This window comes from Grammomys surdaster, unplaced genomic scaffold (assembly GCF_004785775.1).
Source record: "Grammomys surdaster isolate TR1022 unplaced genomic scaffold, NIH_TR_1.0 165, whole genome shotgun sequence".
Lineage (NCBI taxonomy): Eukaryota > Metazoa > Chordata > Mammalia > Rodentia > Muridae > Grammomys > Grammomys surdaster.
This window is the reverse complement of record NW_021604613.1, coordinates 13,532,022-13,549,461: the sequence shown is the minus strand read 5'-3', so window position 1 is coordinate 13,549,461 and position 17,440 is coordinate 13,532,022. Positions and strand designations below refer to the sequence as shown.

The window sequence follows — 17,440 nt, the reverse complement described above, 5'->3', positions numbered from 1 at the left end:
CACTGTGTGGATTAAAGAAAGAATAATGTGCAATGTATTGCAACATTTTCAAAAAAGTGTTAATCATGAAGCACATTAATGAATTGGAACCATCACAAAATGAGTAACAATCATACTCTAGGAAATATCTGTGATGATCTGAATTATTTGTTTCCCAGAACCTATCATCACATAGACTGTGTTCCTATGACATTATTAAATAATTTTAATACTTGAAAGCCATTCCAGTATCATGTCGCACAGCTAATCATTTCCCATTTAATAGCATGAAATAATTTTTAAATGAGCAACAAAACTTATTTTAGAAAATATAACTGTTCTAATGTCTTGGGTGCCTAGACTTTCAAATATTTAGGCAGCCGAATTAGCTCAAGCTAGTGTAACATATACTAGGTAGAACATTTAAGAGGGCTGATTTATTTCCTTACAAGTTACATAAAGAAAAAAATGACAATTTGTTTTTCAAATATTTGAAGCTGTTTCTTCTGGGAAGGGTACTGACCTAGAATCATACACATGAGGTGAAGTAGGGAGCTGGGAAAATGGAAAGTCCATGTCAACATCCTACGGATGCTTGTAAATGTGATTAGAAAGACTTATCACTAGTGTCCAGGTCTAATGGACACACAAACGTTCCTGAAAGAAGGCACCAGCACAAAAAAGATTCCTGAAAAAAAAAAAAAAAAGCACCAGCAAAGGAAGGTCAGGAAGCTGAGGGACAGTGGCATGGCGGGTTGGGAGCATACGATAGTGAGATAATTCAGGTGCCTTCCTGGTGCACTAAAGTTAGAGTGCAAAAATCCTGTATCTTCCTGCAAATCCTACAAAACATCTGTCTTGTAGATGACACTAAAGGGTCCACATATCTCTGGGAGAACTTTTCTTTTTCTTGTCTATCAAATGTATCAGCAGAGGCCTGTGTTGATTTACCTACTTTATAAGCACAGAAAGGTTGTACAAGAAACATTTGTCAGATATAAAGTACAGTAGGGGTAATTTTAGAATGTGCTGGCTTCGTGGGTATGGTAGCGTGATTCCGCGTGGTCTACTTTCTGTCTCTATACATTAACTTTCTTGGTGGCCTTGCTCTATGAGGAGGCTTTGGAAGTAACTCCTGAGAGCTCTGGCTAAATGTCTTCTCTATACTCAATGGTCTTCCAAGTACAGTGGGTCACTTGAGACCGTCACCACTCCCTAGGAGGTTCTTATGATGCAAATCAGAAAACTGAGTGGAGTTGGCAGTTTGTTTTTAAATTGCTCCAAAAGATTCAGATTATGTTAACGTTAGAGAATTTTTGTGGCTTGAGTGTGGTTTCTCACCTCCAAACTTCATGCTAAGATTTAGTCTCTACAACCAAGCACAGTGCACATGTCTTTAATCTCAGTGCTTGGGAGGCAGAAGCAGATAGGTCATTTTAAGTTTGAGGCCAGCCTGGTCTACACAGAAAGCCCCAGGCTAGCCAGTGGTAGTAGCACATGCCCTTAGTTCCAGCAGTCAAGTGGGAAAGGCATGGGGAATTTCAGAGTTCAAGGACAGCCTGGTCTATAGAGGGAGCTCCAGAATAACCAAGTTTAGGCAGTGAAGGAAATGTTCAAAATCAGAAAGTGAAAATGTATTTGAAGAAGGGGGTCATGTTCCAGTCCCAGAAAGCAGCAGAACTTGGAGGCTTTGGTCACATTGTTCTGACTTCAGAGTCAAGGACTGAACAAAGGTTATGGACTATTATTCCTCCACAACTAAGGAAAGCCACTGAGGCCAGGCATGTGGCAGAGGTGTCCCTACATGAGGCCAAGAGAGGCCACTTGATGAAGCTGTGAAGGTAAAAGCCTGGATTGCTTTGGAGACCTCAAGATGTTGGAGATGCCAGAGCCCTGGGATACCTGCCAAGGAAAGTTAACATAAAATGAAACCAGCCAAGAGGAAGAAATGTTCTGCAGTTAACAAAGCTGAAATAAGATCTGAAAAGCATTTTGACATCAGACATGCAGATACAGAGTTTGGAGTTTGCCTGGCTGGTTTTCAGTCTTGTTTTTGCCCAGTATTTCCAGTATTTCCTCAGTAGGCTCCCTTTCTTCCCTCTTAGAATGGTAATGTACAACCTGTGCCATTGTACGTTGGAATATATGATCTGCTTTTTCATTTTGATTTTACAGGGGTTACACTTAAGAGATTGCCCTCAGTCTCTGAAGAGATTTTGAACTTTTAAACAGTACTAATACTGTGATAACTATGGGGACTTTGAAGTTGAAAACAATGAATTTTGCATTATGATATGGCTACAAACCTATGGGGTCCAGGAAGTGGAATGTGTAGCTAGATTTATTTTTGTGGGTTCTTCTTTCTTCCACCCTTTCAACTGCCTAACAGTAGACAGAAGGGGAAAAGGGGCTACATTATCGTTAGACTGCTTCCTGCTGATTAAAGGCATCAAGTTCCATGAGGCAAGTTTGATCTTCGCCATCAGGACATGTAATTTCTTCTTGTTGCTTCTTCTTTTGCACACAACTACTTAACAAACTGCAACCAATCAACAACAACCCCTCACCAGCATTTATATACTCTCTGAAGAGTCTCTAGAATTCCAAACGTCACACACTCACAGAAACTGTATGCAGCAGGCAAAATCTTTTTTTTTTTTTGGGGGGGGGGGGTTCCAGACAGGGTTTCTCTGTGTAGCCCTGGCTGTCCTGGAACTCACTCTGTAGACCAGGCTAGCCTCAAACTCTCGAACTCAGAAATCCGTCTGCCTCTGCCTCCCAAGTCGGCAAAATCATGCTAAAGCACAAGGCAAATCATAGTCAGCTGCTGTGGACAATCTGAAGCAGCCCCATATCACACACCTGGGATTAAAACAAAAATATATTCTTATAATATTTCTGTGTTTTTAAAGAAACCAAAATTCTCACTACAAGTATGTCAAGAGATCCCATTATAGATGGTTGTAAACAGCCATTTGGTTGTTGGGAACTGAACTCAGAACTTCTAGAAGAACAAAACAGCCATGTTCTTAATTGTTAAGACATCTCTCCAGCCTCATTCCTAATTAATTCAAAGTAATTATTTTTCTAAAATGTGCACATATTTTTTTGTTCTTTCTTCTTTTAATAAGTATAGAAATGTGTCTTGGCCCTTAAATTAACAAGCAGCCTGAGCCATCCTTATTTCCCATTTTCTTTTTAATGCCCTCAAAGAAACACTAAAAACTGAAGTCATAGACTACTTGTGGCGCCATGCCAGTACTGGCTTTCCGACTCTAAGCTTTCTTTCCTAGCTTGGTGTGAGATTAAGACATTTGTTGCCAGATGCTAGAAATTATAATTTCTAATCGTAACAACACAGAATAAAATTTTAATGTTATTTCCTAAACTTGGATTTAGATGCAATTCAATCTTGTTTCTCATTGTTTGGCTCAACTTCAAAGTAATGAATAATGTAAGTGAAAAAAATAAAAGAATTCTACATTTATATCCTGACATTCAAAAAGAACTGCCAAAGTTCAATAGAATGAATTAGGTTTAATTAATGAATTAATATATACGAACAGGTTTTTTTTCATACTTCTCTACTGACTAAATTCTCTTGTTTATATAGTTAGGGAGGCTAATTATAGCAATTCCAGATATCTTATCAAGAAAATGTTCTAATAATACGTTTCCAAAAAATCTAATAATTATATACTTCTTTCAAATTGTGAATTTATAAATACATGAAAAATTTCTTAAAAGTATAGCAAGATAAATAAATACTATAGATATAAATTCAATCACTTAAAAACTGGTTTTCTAGCGGGCAGTGGTGGCACACGCCTTTAATCCCAGCACTTGGGAGTCAGAGGCAGGCGGATTTCTGAGTTCGAGAGTTCGAGGCTAGCCTGGTCTACAGAGTGAGTTCCAGGACAGCCAGGACTACACAGAGAAACCCTGTCTTGGGAAAACAAAAAACAAACAAACAAAAAAAACTGGTTTTCTTTTTAAACTTATGTGCATGTGTGTCTGTCTGTGTATATGAGTGCAAGTGGCCATGGAGGCATTGCTCTCCTGGAACTAAAGCTACAGGCAGTTGTCACTTGACTCATGTGAAAGCTGGGCACACAATCTGGGTCCTCTGGGAAAGGAAGATGCACTCTTAACCACTGAGGCACCTCTCCAGCCCCACAGATTGATCTCCTACTAAGCAGAGTAAAGCCTATGGCTGTAAGATACCTCAAAATAATACAATTTACCTTTCTAAGTGACAAGACTTTTGGTTTCCAGTGCTGCATGGACCGTATTGATAAATATTTCTTTCTTTCTTTCCTTTTTTTTTTTTTCTTTTTTTGAGACAGAGTTTCTCTGAGTAGCTCTGGCTGTTCTAAAACTTGTGCTATAGACCATGCTGGCTTCAAACTCACAGAGATCTGCTTGCCTCTGCCTCCCAAGTGCCGGGATTAAAGGTATGTGCCACTACACCCATCCTGATGAATTATTTCCTTTCTCTTGTCTAATTAAGAGAAAAATCTCAATTTGGTAGTAGTTTATCTATGACCTCTCAAAACATTTGCTAATTGTTTTTATATTTTTAATACAGAAAGTGCCAGCTTCAACCTTTAAATCAACAATATCTAGGTAGTTAATGTATTTTATGTGTATGGGTATACAACTTTTATTTATTTTTAAATAAACTTTAAAGTTACCTTATAATATTTTCTTTTTCTTCACAACAATAATAACATTTAAAATACATATATAGGTGACTAGAAAGAGGGCTCTATGATTAAGAAAACTTGCTGCTTTTGGAGAGAACCCAGGTTTAGTTCCCAGCACCCACATGGTAGCTCATAACCGTTCATAACCCCAGTCCCAGGGGATCAAATAGACATGTGATACACATACATCCTTACAGGCAAAACATTCATATGCATAAGATAAAAGCATAAATGTATATAAACTTTTAATTAATTAGATGATTTTAAGAAAATATTAAATAATATAAAAAAGTAGAATTCTTAGGGGTATACAGTTAATAGTAAAAATCATTTTAGGAAATGATTATTTTCAAAAAAGACTCTATTTCCTAACCCAGCCCATAACAAAATATAAATGGGTACATTGTTTGTATACTGATGAAACATATCCCAGAGTCAGAACACCCAGATTTCAATCTTGCCTCTACCACTTGTTAGCTATGTAACATCAGGTATGTTACTTTTACATATCTAAGCCTTTGTGTTCACAGTGCAAAGTAGAAGATGGTAGCAAGTATTTCATAATGTTTCTGAAAGGGCTAAACTGAAACTTTAGTATCTAGAGTAATAAGAGAAGAGTATCTGCCACATATCAAATGCTCAGCTGCCTCACGGTCCCTACTAAATCGCTAAATGCTTGTCTCACAGGGATACTGCACAGGGATGCTGCTCAGTCTAATAACTCTCCTCCTAGATACAATAAACAACGTTAATCACTGTTTATCACATAGTCAGTAGCACTCTTTACTATTTTAAAATTTAATACAAGTACTTTATGATTAAAAACCCCATTAAATAGATTATCTACAACTACTGTCTTAAGATCAAGGGGAAATCATGTGGTGGCGCACGCCTTTAATCCCAGCACTTGGGCGGCAGAGGCAGGTGGATTTCTGAGTTCAAGGCCAGCCTGGTCTACAGAGTGAGTTCCAGGACAGCCAGGGCTGCACAGAGAAACCCTGTCTCAAAACAAAACAAAACAAAACAAAACAGAAATCATGTTAATAATAGGACTGTTAATAAGCAAAGAAAGAACAGTACCTAGGGAAAATGAAGTTTCAGACTCCAACACTATGCAAAAGAGAAAGTATGTTCCTTCTTCAGAAAATAAGATCTCAAAGGGAAGAAAGGAACTTAACTTTTCTTTTTTTTTTTTTTTGGTTTGGTTTTTTTGAGACAGGGTTTCTCTGTGTGGCCCTGGCTGTCCTGGAACTCACTCTGTAGACCAGGCTAGCCTCGAACTCTCGAACTCAGAAATCCACCTGCCTCTGCCTCCCAAGTGCTGGGATTAAAGGTGTGCGCCACCACCGCCCGGCCCTTTTGAATTCTTTTTAAAGAATTTTTATTTTTTAAGTTTATTTCACATATATGAGTACACTGTCTTCAGACACACCAGAAGAGGGCATTGAATCCCATTACAGATGGTTGTGAGCCACCATGTGGTTGCTGGGAATTGAACTCAGGACCTCTGGCAGTGCAGCTCTTAACTACTGAGTCATCTTTCCAGCTCCAAAATTCTTCTATTTTTTTAATAGTAGTAATTAATATCCCTGGAAGATACAATAGGTAACTATGCTTCAATTGCCAAAACAGAAAAAAGCAATGACTTTATTTTTTCATTTTTTGAACAGAGATAAAAGTCCTTATTGACTAGAATTAGCTGGTAATTGTGGTGGTTTGAATGAAAATGGACTCCATAGGCCCATAGGGAGTGGCACTATTAGGACATGTGGCCTTGTTGGAAAAAGTGTGTGAATGGGCATGTGGAAGGGGAGCCTTTGACGTCTTAGATGCTCAAGCTGTGATTAATGTTTGACTCTCTTCCTGCAGTCTGCTGATCTGCTGATAGAACTCTCAGCCACCTCTCCAGTACATCCACCTGTGTGATCATGCTTCCAACCATGTTAATAATGGAATAAACCCCAAAACTGTAAGCCAGCCCCAATTAAATGTTTTCCTTTATGATAGTTGCCATGATGTCTCCTTACAACAACAGAAACCATAACATATCTAAGACAGTAATCTACAGTAAGAGTAGACTCTACATTGTAAACAGAATATAATAGTGTTTATATAGCTCTTTTCAATATTAATTGCCAGTATTTAATGACTTTAAAAGATATTACATTTATGTTTCAACAAAAGAAACCAGTAGATGTTTTATTCTTTTAAATCTTTTAATAATAGCCCAGAAAAACAGGGATTAATAGTCTATAGAGATTTTATTCTTTGTGGTTATCTCATGGTTTCTAAAACCCAGTTTTATAAGAATTCTCAAAATCACTGGGCGGAGTGGTTCAGGTCTTTAACCCCAGCACTTAACCGGAGAAACAGAGGCAAGTGGATCTCTGTGTTTGAGGTCAGCCTGGATTATGGAGAAAGACACTGCCTCAAAAATAAAAACCAAAAACAGAGAAGAAAAGGTCACAAAGTCTATAACTTTTTAAAAAATAAAACTAAATAAAATAACCTTTCTCCATAGTCCTAACTTTACATCAAATTAATCTCTGAATGACTGTGAAGCTCTGTGGCTCAGTGAGATGCTCATTTACAGTCATGACGCTGGCTTGTCACATTTCCCCCAAAATTCCCATCACATCTTAAAAGTCCACTGGTGTTCCATGCTTTTATTAGTTATTAATGTATATCCCACAGTGTCAAGTGAAGTCAGGGGTGCTTTTACTAAAGAAAGCTTACTTTCTTACGCTCGGTGAACCATATTTTACTGTCGTTGGATCAGTTAAGAACTTTCTGCTCGCCGGGCGGTGGTGGTGCACGCCTTTAATCCCAGCACTTGGGAGGCAGAGGCAGGCGGATTTCTGAGTTCGAGGCTAGCCTGGTCTACAGAGTGAGTCCCAGGACAGCCAGGGCTACACAGAGAAACCCTGTCTCGAAAAACCAAAAAAAAAAAAAAAAAAAAAAGAAAAAGAATCTTTAAGCAAATGATCAGAATTAACAAAGAACACAAAGTACTTTCTGCTATTACCTAGAAGGTAGCCTTACTAAAAGTATACTTTTTAAGGATGTTTGTTTGAAAATGTGATCATGGGGCTAGAGAGACGGCTCAGTGGTTAAGAGCACTGACTGCTCTTCCAGAGGTACTGAGTTCATATCCCAGCATCCACATGGCTCAAGAGCATCTATAACGAGATCTGGTGCCCTCTTCTGGCCTGCAGGTGTATATGCAGGAAGAACCCTGTATACATAATAAATCTTCTAAAATATTAAAAAAAAAAAAAAAAAAAATGAAAATGTGATCATATAATGGCTTTTAATGAGGGAAAGTTTTCTCGATCCTATTATTACCTTAAAAATTACAAGAAAGTACCTAAAATATTCTGATGCTTCATTTTTTAGGTGAGGAGACAAGAAACTAAAGGTAGTGTTTTATACTACTACAAATATAAATGAGGGGCCAATAATTTCTGTTGTGATATGCACTTGCTCTTGTAACTATGCAGTCTTTGTCTTTTTAGCAGAATGTAGCAACCAACTTTCAAAGGACATAACTCTCCTTTTTTTTTTTTGTTTTGTTTTTTGAGACAGGGTTTCTCTGTGTAGCCCTGGCTGTCCTGGAACTCACTCTGTAGACCAGGCTGGCCTCGAACTCAGGAATCCACCTGCCTCTGCCTCCCAAGTGCTGGGATTAAAGGCGTGCGCCAACACCACCCAGCTGTAACTCTCCATTTTATAGCTAGAAAAAAATTAATTTTATTATTTTATTGTATGGGTGTTTTGTCTGCATAAGTGTCTGTGTACCATGTGTACAAAAGAGGGGCATAAACTTAACCTTTCCAAATATTTTTTAATTTAATTCTTAAATTTTATGTATATGCATATTTTTCTGTACGTAAGTCTGTGTACAATACATAAAACTAGTGTCTGCAGATGTCAGAAGATGGCATCAGATCGTCTAAGCCACTATGTGGGTGCTAGGACTGAAAGCTGAGTCCTCAGCATCTTTCCAGTCCCAAAGGGCATTTTAAAAAAAAGAAACAAGTCTGATATAGTGCTGCACACCTGTAATTGCAAGGCTTGAGAGGTAAAAACAGGAAGATTTCAAGTTTGTAGCCAGTCTGGACTACATAGGGAGTTAGAGGCCAGTCTGGACTAAAACAGTGCTCCACGAGAGAAACAGGAGGGTGTGGGGAAGCACAGTATCTTTGTAATCTCTCAAATTTTAGTAATATTATATTAGTAAGATGCAATTATTACACTCCCAGATATTTTTCTTTCTTATTAGTCTAGGTATTTTTGCCTGAATGTATGTCTGTGTACCACTTGCATGACTGGTACCCATGGAAGCCAGAAAAGGGCACCAGGTCCCCTGGAACTGGAGCTACAGATAGTTATAAGATACCATGTGGGTACTGGGAATCAAATTTGGATCTTCTGCAAGAATAGGCAGTGCTCTTAACCACTGTGCCATCTCTCCAGACCTCCAGAATTCTTAACAAACTATATTTTCAAGATCATTATGTATTTTCATAATATTTATTGATAATATTAAACATCCATTTATTTACTTGATCCCTGTTAGCCTTTAGCACACTGTACATTAAATGCCTGTGTATGTACACGGACACACAGAGGTACCTGTGCACACACAGCTGTGCGTGCACTTGTGTGTGGAAGCCAGATGACAGACAGCTTGGTGTCATTGTTCCTCAGGCACTGTCTACCTTGCTGTCTGAGACAAGGTCTCTCACAAGGACCTGGGGCTTCCTTATTTAGCTACGCTGGCTAGACAGCGAGCTTCATTCTCTCCCTGTCTGTCTCCCCAGAGCTGATACTGCAAGCCCATGCCAACATGCCCAGCTTTTTTTATGGGACCTGAGGATGGAACATTTTTGCTATTTATTATAGGGCAGTCTATTCATTATAGTAGTTCAAATACCAAATTCTGCTTAGTTGAAAAGTTCTTTTAGCACTTAACAAATGTTTTATGGGGCTGAAAAGATGGCTCTGTGTGCAAGAGCACCTAATGCTCTTGCAGAGGACCCAAGTTTGGATCTTGACACTCACAAGAAATGGCTTACCTGTAACTCCACCAATTCCTTTTTCTGGCCTCCCTTGACAACTTCACTTACATGCACATTCTTACATACAAACACACATATACATGTAATATAAAAATAACATACACAAGCCCAGTCTGCCTGCTTTTGTGTGTGATATATGTGTGCTTGTCTGTGTGCAGGTGGTATGCATGTAGATGTGTTTGTGCTTGTGGGTGTGGAAGCTTGAGTTCTACATCTCCCGTCTTCTTTTTCACTTTCTACTTTCTTTTTGAGACAGTCTTTTCATTGAACCTGAAGCTCACTGATTTGTTGAGCTCCAGGGTAGTCCTGTCTCCATACAGACGAGGCTGCCCTCCACCTTAGAGATCTGCCTGCTCCTGTCTCCCTAGTGTTGGGATTAAAGGTGTGCCCCTCCTGTCAGAGACACCACCATCTCCTGTCACAGATCCTGGCTGAAATAGGATTTTATGTGGGCCAAATTGACCTCAAACTGGCTAAATTCTGATTCTCCATCGTTAACTTCCCTAGTGGTGGAATTACAGACATCTACCACCACATGCACTGTGGTAGTTTGAATAAGAATGGTGCTCCCCCATGGGTACATATAGGTATGACCTTGTTGAAAAAAATGTATCACTGGAGATGAGGTTTCTTGAGATTTTAAAAGCCCACACAAGCCCAGTCTGCGTCTCCTGCTGCGGTCAATTAGGATGATAAAGATGTAGCTCTCAGCTTCTGCTTCAATGTCATGCTCCCTGGCATGATGATAATGGACTAAACCTCTGAAACTGTAAGTAAGCCCCAAATCAAAGTTTTCTTTTTCATAAGAACTGTAATAGTCGGGCGGTGGTGGCGCATGCCTTTAATCCCAGCACTTGGGAGGCAGAGGCAGGCGGATTTCTGAGTTCGAGGCCAGCCTGGTCTACAGAGTGAGTTCCAGGACAGCCAGGACTATACAGAGAAACCCTGTCTCTGGAAAAAAAAAAAAAAAAAAAAAAAAAAGAACTGTAATAGAACGATGACTAAGATAACCACCTTGAATTATTTTCTCCTGTCTTCTCCCCCTCCTCTTCCTCCTTATTATAATCCAAGGGACTGAACCTAGGGATCTGAGAAAGCTAGGCAAATAATCTATACCACTGAGCTATGCCCCAAATCCCAACTACTCATTTTCCTTGACAATTAAATTGCAGACATTATAAAACCATACAAATATCCTGGCTCCTCATTGAAACTGCTCTCAGATTTATGGTCCTCTTTGATACTTCCTTTCTGACCTATCTGATAGAAGCTGAATGATGACTGACCAATTCCAACACTCCTATGGTTTCCAGTTAGCACTTGACATTTACTCGTGAGTTTTATCTCCTTCAAAGGGTTTGTAGTTCATTATTATACTTAGTTATTCTTTAAGTTGAACTTCCCTAATTTTAGCTCATTGAGGAGTTCTACAGAGCTGGCTACTGCATCTTTCTTTTTTTTTTAACCTTTTTATTGATTCTTTGTTTATTTCCCATCACGCACCCTGATCCCACACCTGTCCCTCTGTATATGCCTTCAGCCCTTGCAACCTCCCCGAAAAAGAAAAAATGTTGTCGTTGTGGAAGCTGCAATACATTACAGTGTGTTCCAAGTAAGCCCTCTGTCCACACAGATTTACTTGCAAATGTTCCTACAACGAGCTATTGGTCTGGTTCGAGGCCTCTGGCTTCTGCTACTCTATCAATACTGGATCCTCACCAGGACTCCACTTGGATAGCCTGTTGTTGCCCTGTGTTGTGGAAATCTTGCAGTTTGGGGACTGTAGGACATGCTCCCAGCTCACAGACAGGGTAGATGTTGGGGTGGGCCAACTCCAAGCCCTGGATCTAGGTCTGGGTGGCAGCTAAGGTGGTCAGCCTGACAGCTCTCCCACACTTGCACCACAAGGGCAAGCTTTCCAGCTCTTTCCCAGCTAGCTCACTCAACGCCAGAGGCAACAAGGAACTGGCTCCTGCATCTTTAAGGTGAGTCTCCACCACATTTTTTGGTACTGATTACTTTCTAGCATCAAGTATTTCAGTCTTGGACGTATTTTGCTCTTATTCTGAAATATTTTCTCAAAGAGCAACAGTTTCTTTTAGCAGAGAACACTATTACAGGCTAAGATCTGGGCATAATGCATGCTTATTGCCACTAGAATGCTTCTGCCTATTTTTTTCTTTTTTTTAAAGAAATAAGAAATATATGGATGTGGGGTGGGGTGGCGGTTTGAATATGCTTGTCCCATGGAAAGTGGCACTATTCAGGGGTGTGGCCTTGTTAGATGAAGTGCATCACTGTGGCAGTGGGCTTTGAAGTTCTGCCCAGTGTCATGGTGTCTCCTTACAGCAATGAAAATCCTAACTAAGACAGGTAGGGATACAGCTTAGGGTAGAGTGCCTTCTCATTATGCCTGAGGCCCAGAGTTTGAATCCTACTGCTGCAAAGCCAAAAGAAAGCATCAAACAGATTCTTAGGACAAGAACAAAAAGCAACTACATTCTTTGCCAAAATATTACAAGAATAGACTGTAGCCTAGTTGCTAATACTGTTCCCCTTTGAAACCTGTTGAGTTGTACCTCCATAGCCCATATTACTCTCAGCACTACTGTCTTCCAAGCTCCTACTAGTATGGCCATGCATATAGCATTCAACCACTCTCCTAATCCAAAGTCTCATACATTTCTCAAAAAAGTACCATTTACAGGACTGTTACAACAATGTGCCACTCCTTGATACCAGTTTCTACCTTTGTTAATTTTCTATCACTGTTAAAAGACACCATGACCAAGGCAGCTTATAAAAGAAAAAGTTCATAGGGGACTGTCATGGCAGGTAGCATGGGGGCAGGTAGAGAGCAGTAGCTGAGAGCTGACATCTGATCTATAAGCACGAGGCAAAGAAAGAAAGCTAACTGGGAATCTGTGGGCTTTTGAAACCTCCAAACCCACTCCCAGTGACACACTTCCTCCAACAAGGTCACATATTCTAATCCTTTCCATACAGTCCCACCAACTGGAGAACAAGCAACAACATATAAGCCTATAAGGGCCACCCTCATTCAAGCCACCACAGTATGTATGTTTAAATGTTTAAATTTACATTTAAACGCACATATACATTTTGTATAACTACATATACATGCATATAATATGTATAATGCACTGTGCATATTTTTTAATTCCTAAGTCTACATCAGTAACATATATTCCAAGTTTCTTTTTTTTTATTTCTTTTGGTTTTTTCAAAACAGAGACTCTCTGTGTAGCCCTGGCTGTCCTGGAACTCACTCTGTAGACCAGGCTGGCCTCAAACTCAGAAATCTGCCTGCCTCTGCCTCCCAAGTGCTGGGATTAAAGGTGCGCGCCACCACCGCCCAGCTATATTTCAAGTTTCAATTACATGGTCTTAACTTCTTTTCAACAGTTACATGTATATCCACTATAAAGGATTTTGTTGTTGATGTTTATTTTGTTTGGTTGGGGATTTTTGTTTTGGTTTTGTTTGTTGGTTGGATTTTTTGTCTTACTTTGGATTTTGATTTTTCATTTGGCCCAAGGCCTCACCATGGAGCTCTGGCTAGCCTAGAACTTGCTATGTAAACCAAGCTGGCCTCAAAGTCATAGATTCACCTGCTTCTGCCTCCAAGTGCTAGATTAAAAGCATGTGTTATCATGCTGGCTGTTGTCTCTTTCTTGAATTGGGATTTCTCCTTATTTTCCACATTAGACTTGAATACATGACTTCAAGTGACCCTCCTTCATTGGCCTCCAGAATGAATGGGGCTTCAAGCACAGGCCAAACTACAGCTATAGTTTTTAATCTCTATTATTATTGTTATTGTTGTTGTTTATTTTGTTTTTCAGACAAGGTCTCACTGTGTAGCCCTGGCTGGCCTAGAACTTGCTATGCAAACCAGACTGGCCTCAAACTCACAGAGATCCACCTGCTTCTATCTCCCAATTACCAAAATTAAAGGCATGTGCCATCACGCCAATTTGATATCACCAAATTCCCTTCCTTAAGTGGGTTTTAGATTTTTTGTTTCTTTGCTGAGACATGGTCCTAGGTCCAGACTAGCCAAGAACTTACCAGGTAGCTCAGGCTGTCTTGAATTTACAATCCTACTGCCTCAGCTTCTGGAGTTCTGGATTATAAGTGCACACCATTATGCCAGACAAAGGGAAAACTGTATCTTGATTCAGACTTAGTTGGTAATAAATATACCAATGCTTTGATGGTATATTACTTTGGAAAGTTTAGATCAAATTTTACTAAACTTGAATGTTTATCTATTTATATTTTCAAAACTTCTAGAACAAGGAATTATAAAGAAATTACTGTAAATACTTACTGAGTGGTGTTGTATCAGGAGGTGGAAAGTTCTCAGTAAAGTTGACATTACATAAATCTGTACTACAACAGCAAAAACGGTATGTTCCATTCTGAATTGAGGGTGGGGTGGTAGTTACTACACATTCTTCATAGTGACACTCTTGGGGATCACCAATGTGAGACCAACATCCTACAGATCAATATTAAAATAAGTTAGGACACAATACAGTAAGTAAAACAACAAATTATGAAATAAGTGCAGTCATATAAAACTAAGTTAATATAGTCATAAAGAAACCTGAATGAAGCCGGGCGGTGGTGGCGCATGCCTTTAATCCCAGCACTTGGGAGGCAAAGGCAGGCGGATTTCTGAGTTCGAGGCCAGCCTGGTCTACAGAGTGAGTTCCAGGACAGCCAGGACTACACAGAGAAACCTTGTCTCGAAAAACCAAAAAAAAAAAAAAAAGAAAAGAAAAAAAAGAAACCTGAATGAATGGGCTGGAGACATGGTTCAACAGTTAAGAGCTCAAAAAACCAAAACCAAACCAAACCAAACCAAAAAAACAGTTAAGAGCACTGACTGCTCTTCTAAAGGTCCTGAGTTCAATTCCCAGCAACCACATGGTGGCTCACAACCATCTGTAATGGGATTCAATGCCCTTCTTCTGGTGTGTCTAAGGACAGCAATAGTGTATTCATAGACATAAGATAAATATATATATATATATATATATAGAAACCTGAATGAAAACGGCAAAGGATACTACAGACATTTCACAGAGAAAAGAAACCAACAAACAATTATGATTAACTGCATCATTATTATAAGAATTACTGAAGAAACAGCAAAGTCTGACTATTTTAGATTTAAATTGTCTTCAACTTTAAAATAATAATGCCATCATAACAAAGACTCAGTGACAGTCACTCTCATACAGTTCTGTAATCAATGTTTGATGGTAATTTTGGAAAAACAGCAATTTTAATTTAGAGCCTTTATTTTTATGATCTATTAATTCTACATTAAAAATCTACTTTAAAAACAAAATAAAAAGTAATCAAATAGACACAACTTTTATATATGTTTGAAGGTTTTCATTTTCAGAAAATGCATGTCAATGAAAACCTTACAACAGCATAGTGTGCAAAGCATGTAAGTAAACTGTGACACATATACAAAGTGAAATACAGTGCTGAGGTATACATGTCTTCAGAGAGCATTTACAACAATACGCGAGAAAAGAGGATGGGATTATTATATAACATTATCCTCATTTTAAAAGAAGACTGGCACTCATATTAAAGTACATGGAAAGTGTACCTAAAGGGAACAAATCAATATAAAAATAATATTTTTAAGAGAACTGAGTTGTAGACCTTGGTTTTTCTGAATAGTTTATTGGTTATTTCCAAACTTCATTCACAAACACTAACTTGTAAAGAGAAAGATGTTATTAAAACACACTTAAAGGCCAGGCATGGTGGAGCACAACTTTAGTCTCAGCACATGGGAAGCAAAAGAAGGCAGATCTCTGTGAGTTCCAGGCCAGGCTGGTCTACACAATGAGATCCCATTTCAGCCAAGCAAGCAAGCAAACTACACTAAAAGTAAACTTTCTTTTATGAATTTGGAGCTTGAGGGTGAATATATAGATATATTTATGTGTTTATCTTCTTATTTACTTTTCTGGATAGGATTTTAATCTACCTAAATGTCTTTTCTAGATAAGCTCCAGTTTTTGAAAACACTGCTGAAGATAGTAGAGCCCTGTGACATAGAACTTGCCTGTGTGCATGACATTCCGGGTCTGATTCTCAGCACCCAAAAGAAAAAAAAAAAAAGACAATGCAATTTTAAGGGGGGGGAAAAGTATTACTTGGGGGCTGGAGAGATGGCTCAGCTGTTAAGAACACTCACTGCTCTTTCAGAGGGCCCAGGTTCAAATCCCAGCACCCAAATGGCAGCTTACAACTGTCTATAACTCCCAAGATCTGACTCTCTCACACAGAGATATATGCAGGCAAAACACCAATACACATAAAATAAAAAGGTAAATAATTAAAAAAAAAATTACTTGCCTTGTTTCACAAGATTGATGTCCCCTTTTGATTTCTCCCACAGACCGTAACATGTGCTCCCTTTGGAGCATAATATTGTCCCATTTTCATGAGAGATTCGACTCTCGCCTATCCCAAGGTCTTGTTGATATGGATCTTTAAATGCACACAGCCGTTCTTGATTCTGGGAAGCTGAAAAAAAGAACAAAGAACACAATGATAAATTGATGTTTCTTTGATAATACTATTGATTATAGTAATCTTTAAGATTTAATTTAATAATATATGATAATCTAACTTGAGTATGATCATAAATTTTTTCTGCTAAATCCTTTACATTTAATTACTGAATTTTTTTTTTTTTTTTTGGTTTTTCGAGACAGGGTTTCTCTGTGTAGCCATGGCTGTCCTGGAACTCACTCTGTAGACCAGGCTGACCACGAACTCAGAAATCCGCCTGCCTCTGCCTCCCAAGTACTGGGATTAAAGGCGTGCGCCACCACCGCCCCACCTGAATAAATTTTTAATTTTACATTTACCTAATAATTTTCTGTTTCAAGATGTATCTTTAGTTTTTTAGGCATCTGTGTGTGCAAGTTTGCACATTTGAATTTAGGTACCCAAGAGGACAGAGGCATTGGATGTTCCCATAGCGGGAGTTAAGGTGATTATGAGCTGCCTGACATGGTTGCTGTAAACTGAACTTGGGTCCTCTGGAAGAGCAATACACTTGCTTTTAACTACTGAACCATCTCCTTATCCACACCCTCCAGCAATTCCCTTTTGGACATTAATTTTTATATCCAAGCAATAAGAAATTAAAGAAAATATATTCCCTGATGACAGACTCCTTTTACACATATAATTCCTATCACTCTTTCTACTACTAAATACTTTTGCTGTTCAAAAAAGAAATACCGCCGGGCGGTGGTGGCGCACGCCTTTAATCCCAGTACTTGGGAGGCAGAGGCAGGTGGATTTCTGAGTTCGTGGTCAGCCTGGTCTACAGAGTGAGTTCCAGGACAGCCAGGACTACACAGAGAAACCCTGTCTCGAAAAAACAAAAAACAAAAAACAAAAGCAACAAAAAAAGAAATACCATCTTCAACAGAGCATGGTGGTGTATATATACCTTTACTCCCAGCAGGGGAGTTGGGAGGGAGGCAGAGGCTGGTGGATATCTGTAAGTTCTAAGCCATCCTGGTCTACATATTGAGTTCCAGAACAGCAAGAGCTACAAGAACTACAAGATAAGACCCTATCTCAAAAGAGAAAGAAAGA

The 17,440-nt window shown here is 39.0% G+C and overlaps 1 protein-coding gene across 3 annotated transcripts in view; it reads right to left on the bottom strand.

Annotated features, from left to right (window-relative positions):
- Window positions 1-17,440, bottom strand: part of Bmpr2 (bone morphogenetic protein receptor type 2) — a 109,542-nt gene that overhangs the window by 43,119 nt on the left and 48,983 nt on the right. For all 3 annotated transcript variants that reach the window (XM_028765640.1, XM_028765639.1, XM_028765641.1), the window contains exons 2-3: window positions 16,181-16,351; window positions 14,121-14,291 (exon numbers count right to left, since the gene is read on the bottom strand). In XM_028765640.1, coding sequence (XP_028621473.1) covers window positions 14,121-14,291; window positions 16,181-16,351 — 342 coding nt within the window. The remainder of the gene's footprint in view (window positions 1-14,120; window positions 14,292-16,180; window positions 16,352-17,440) is intronic.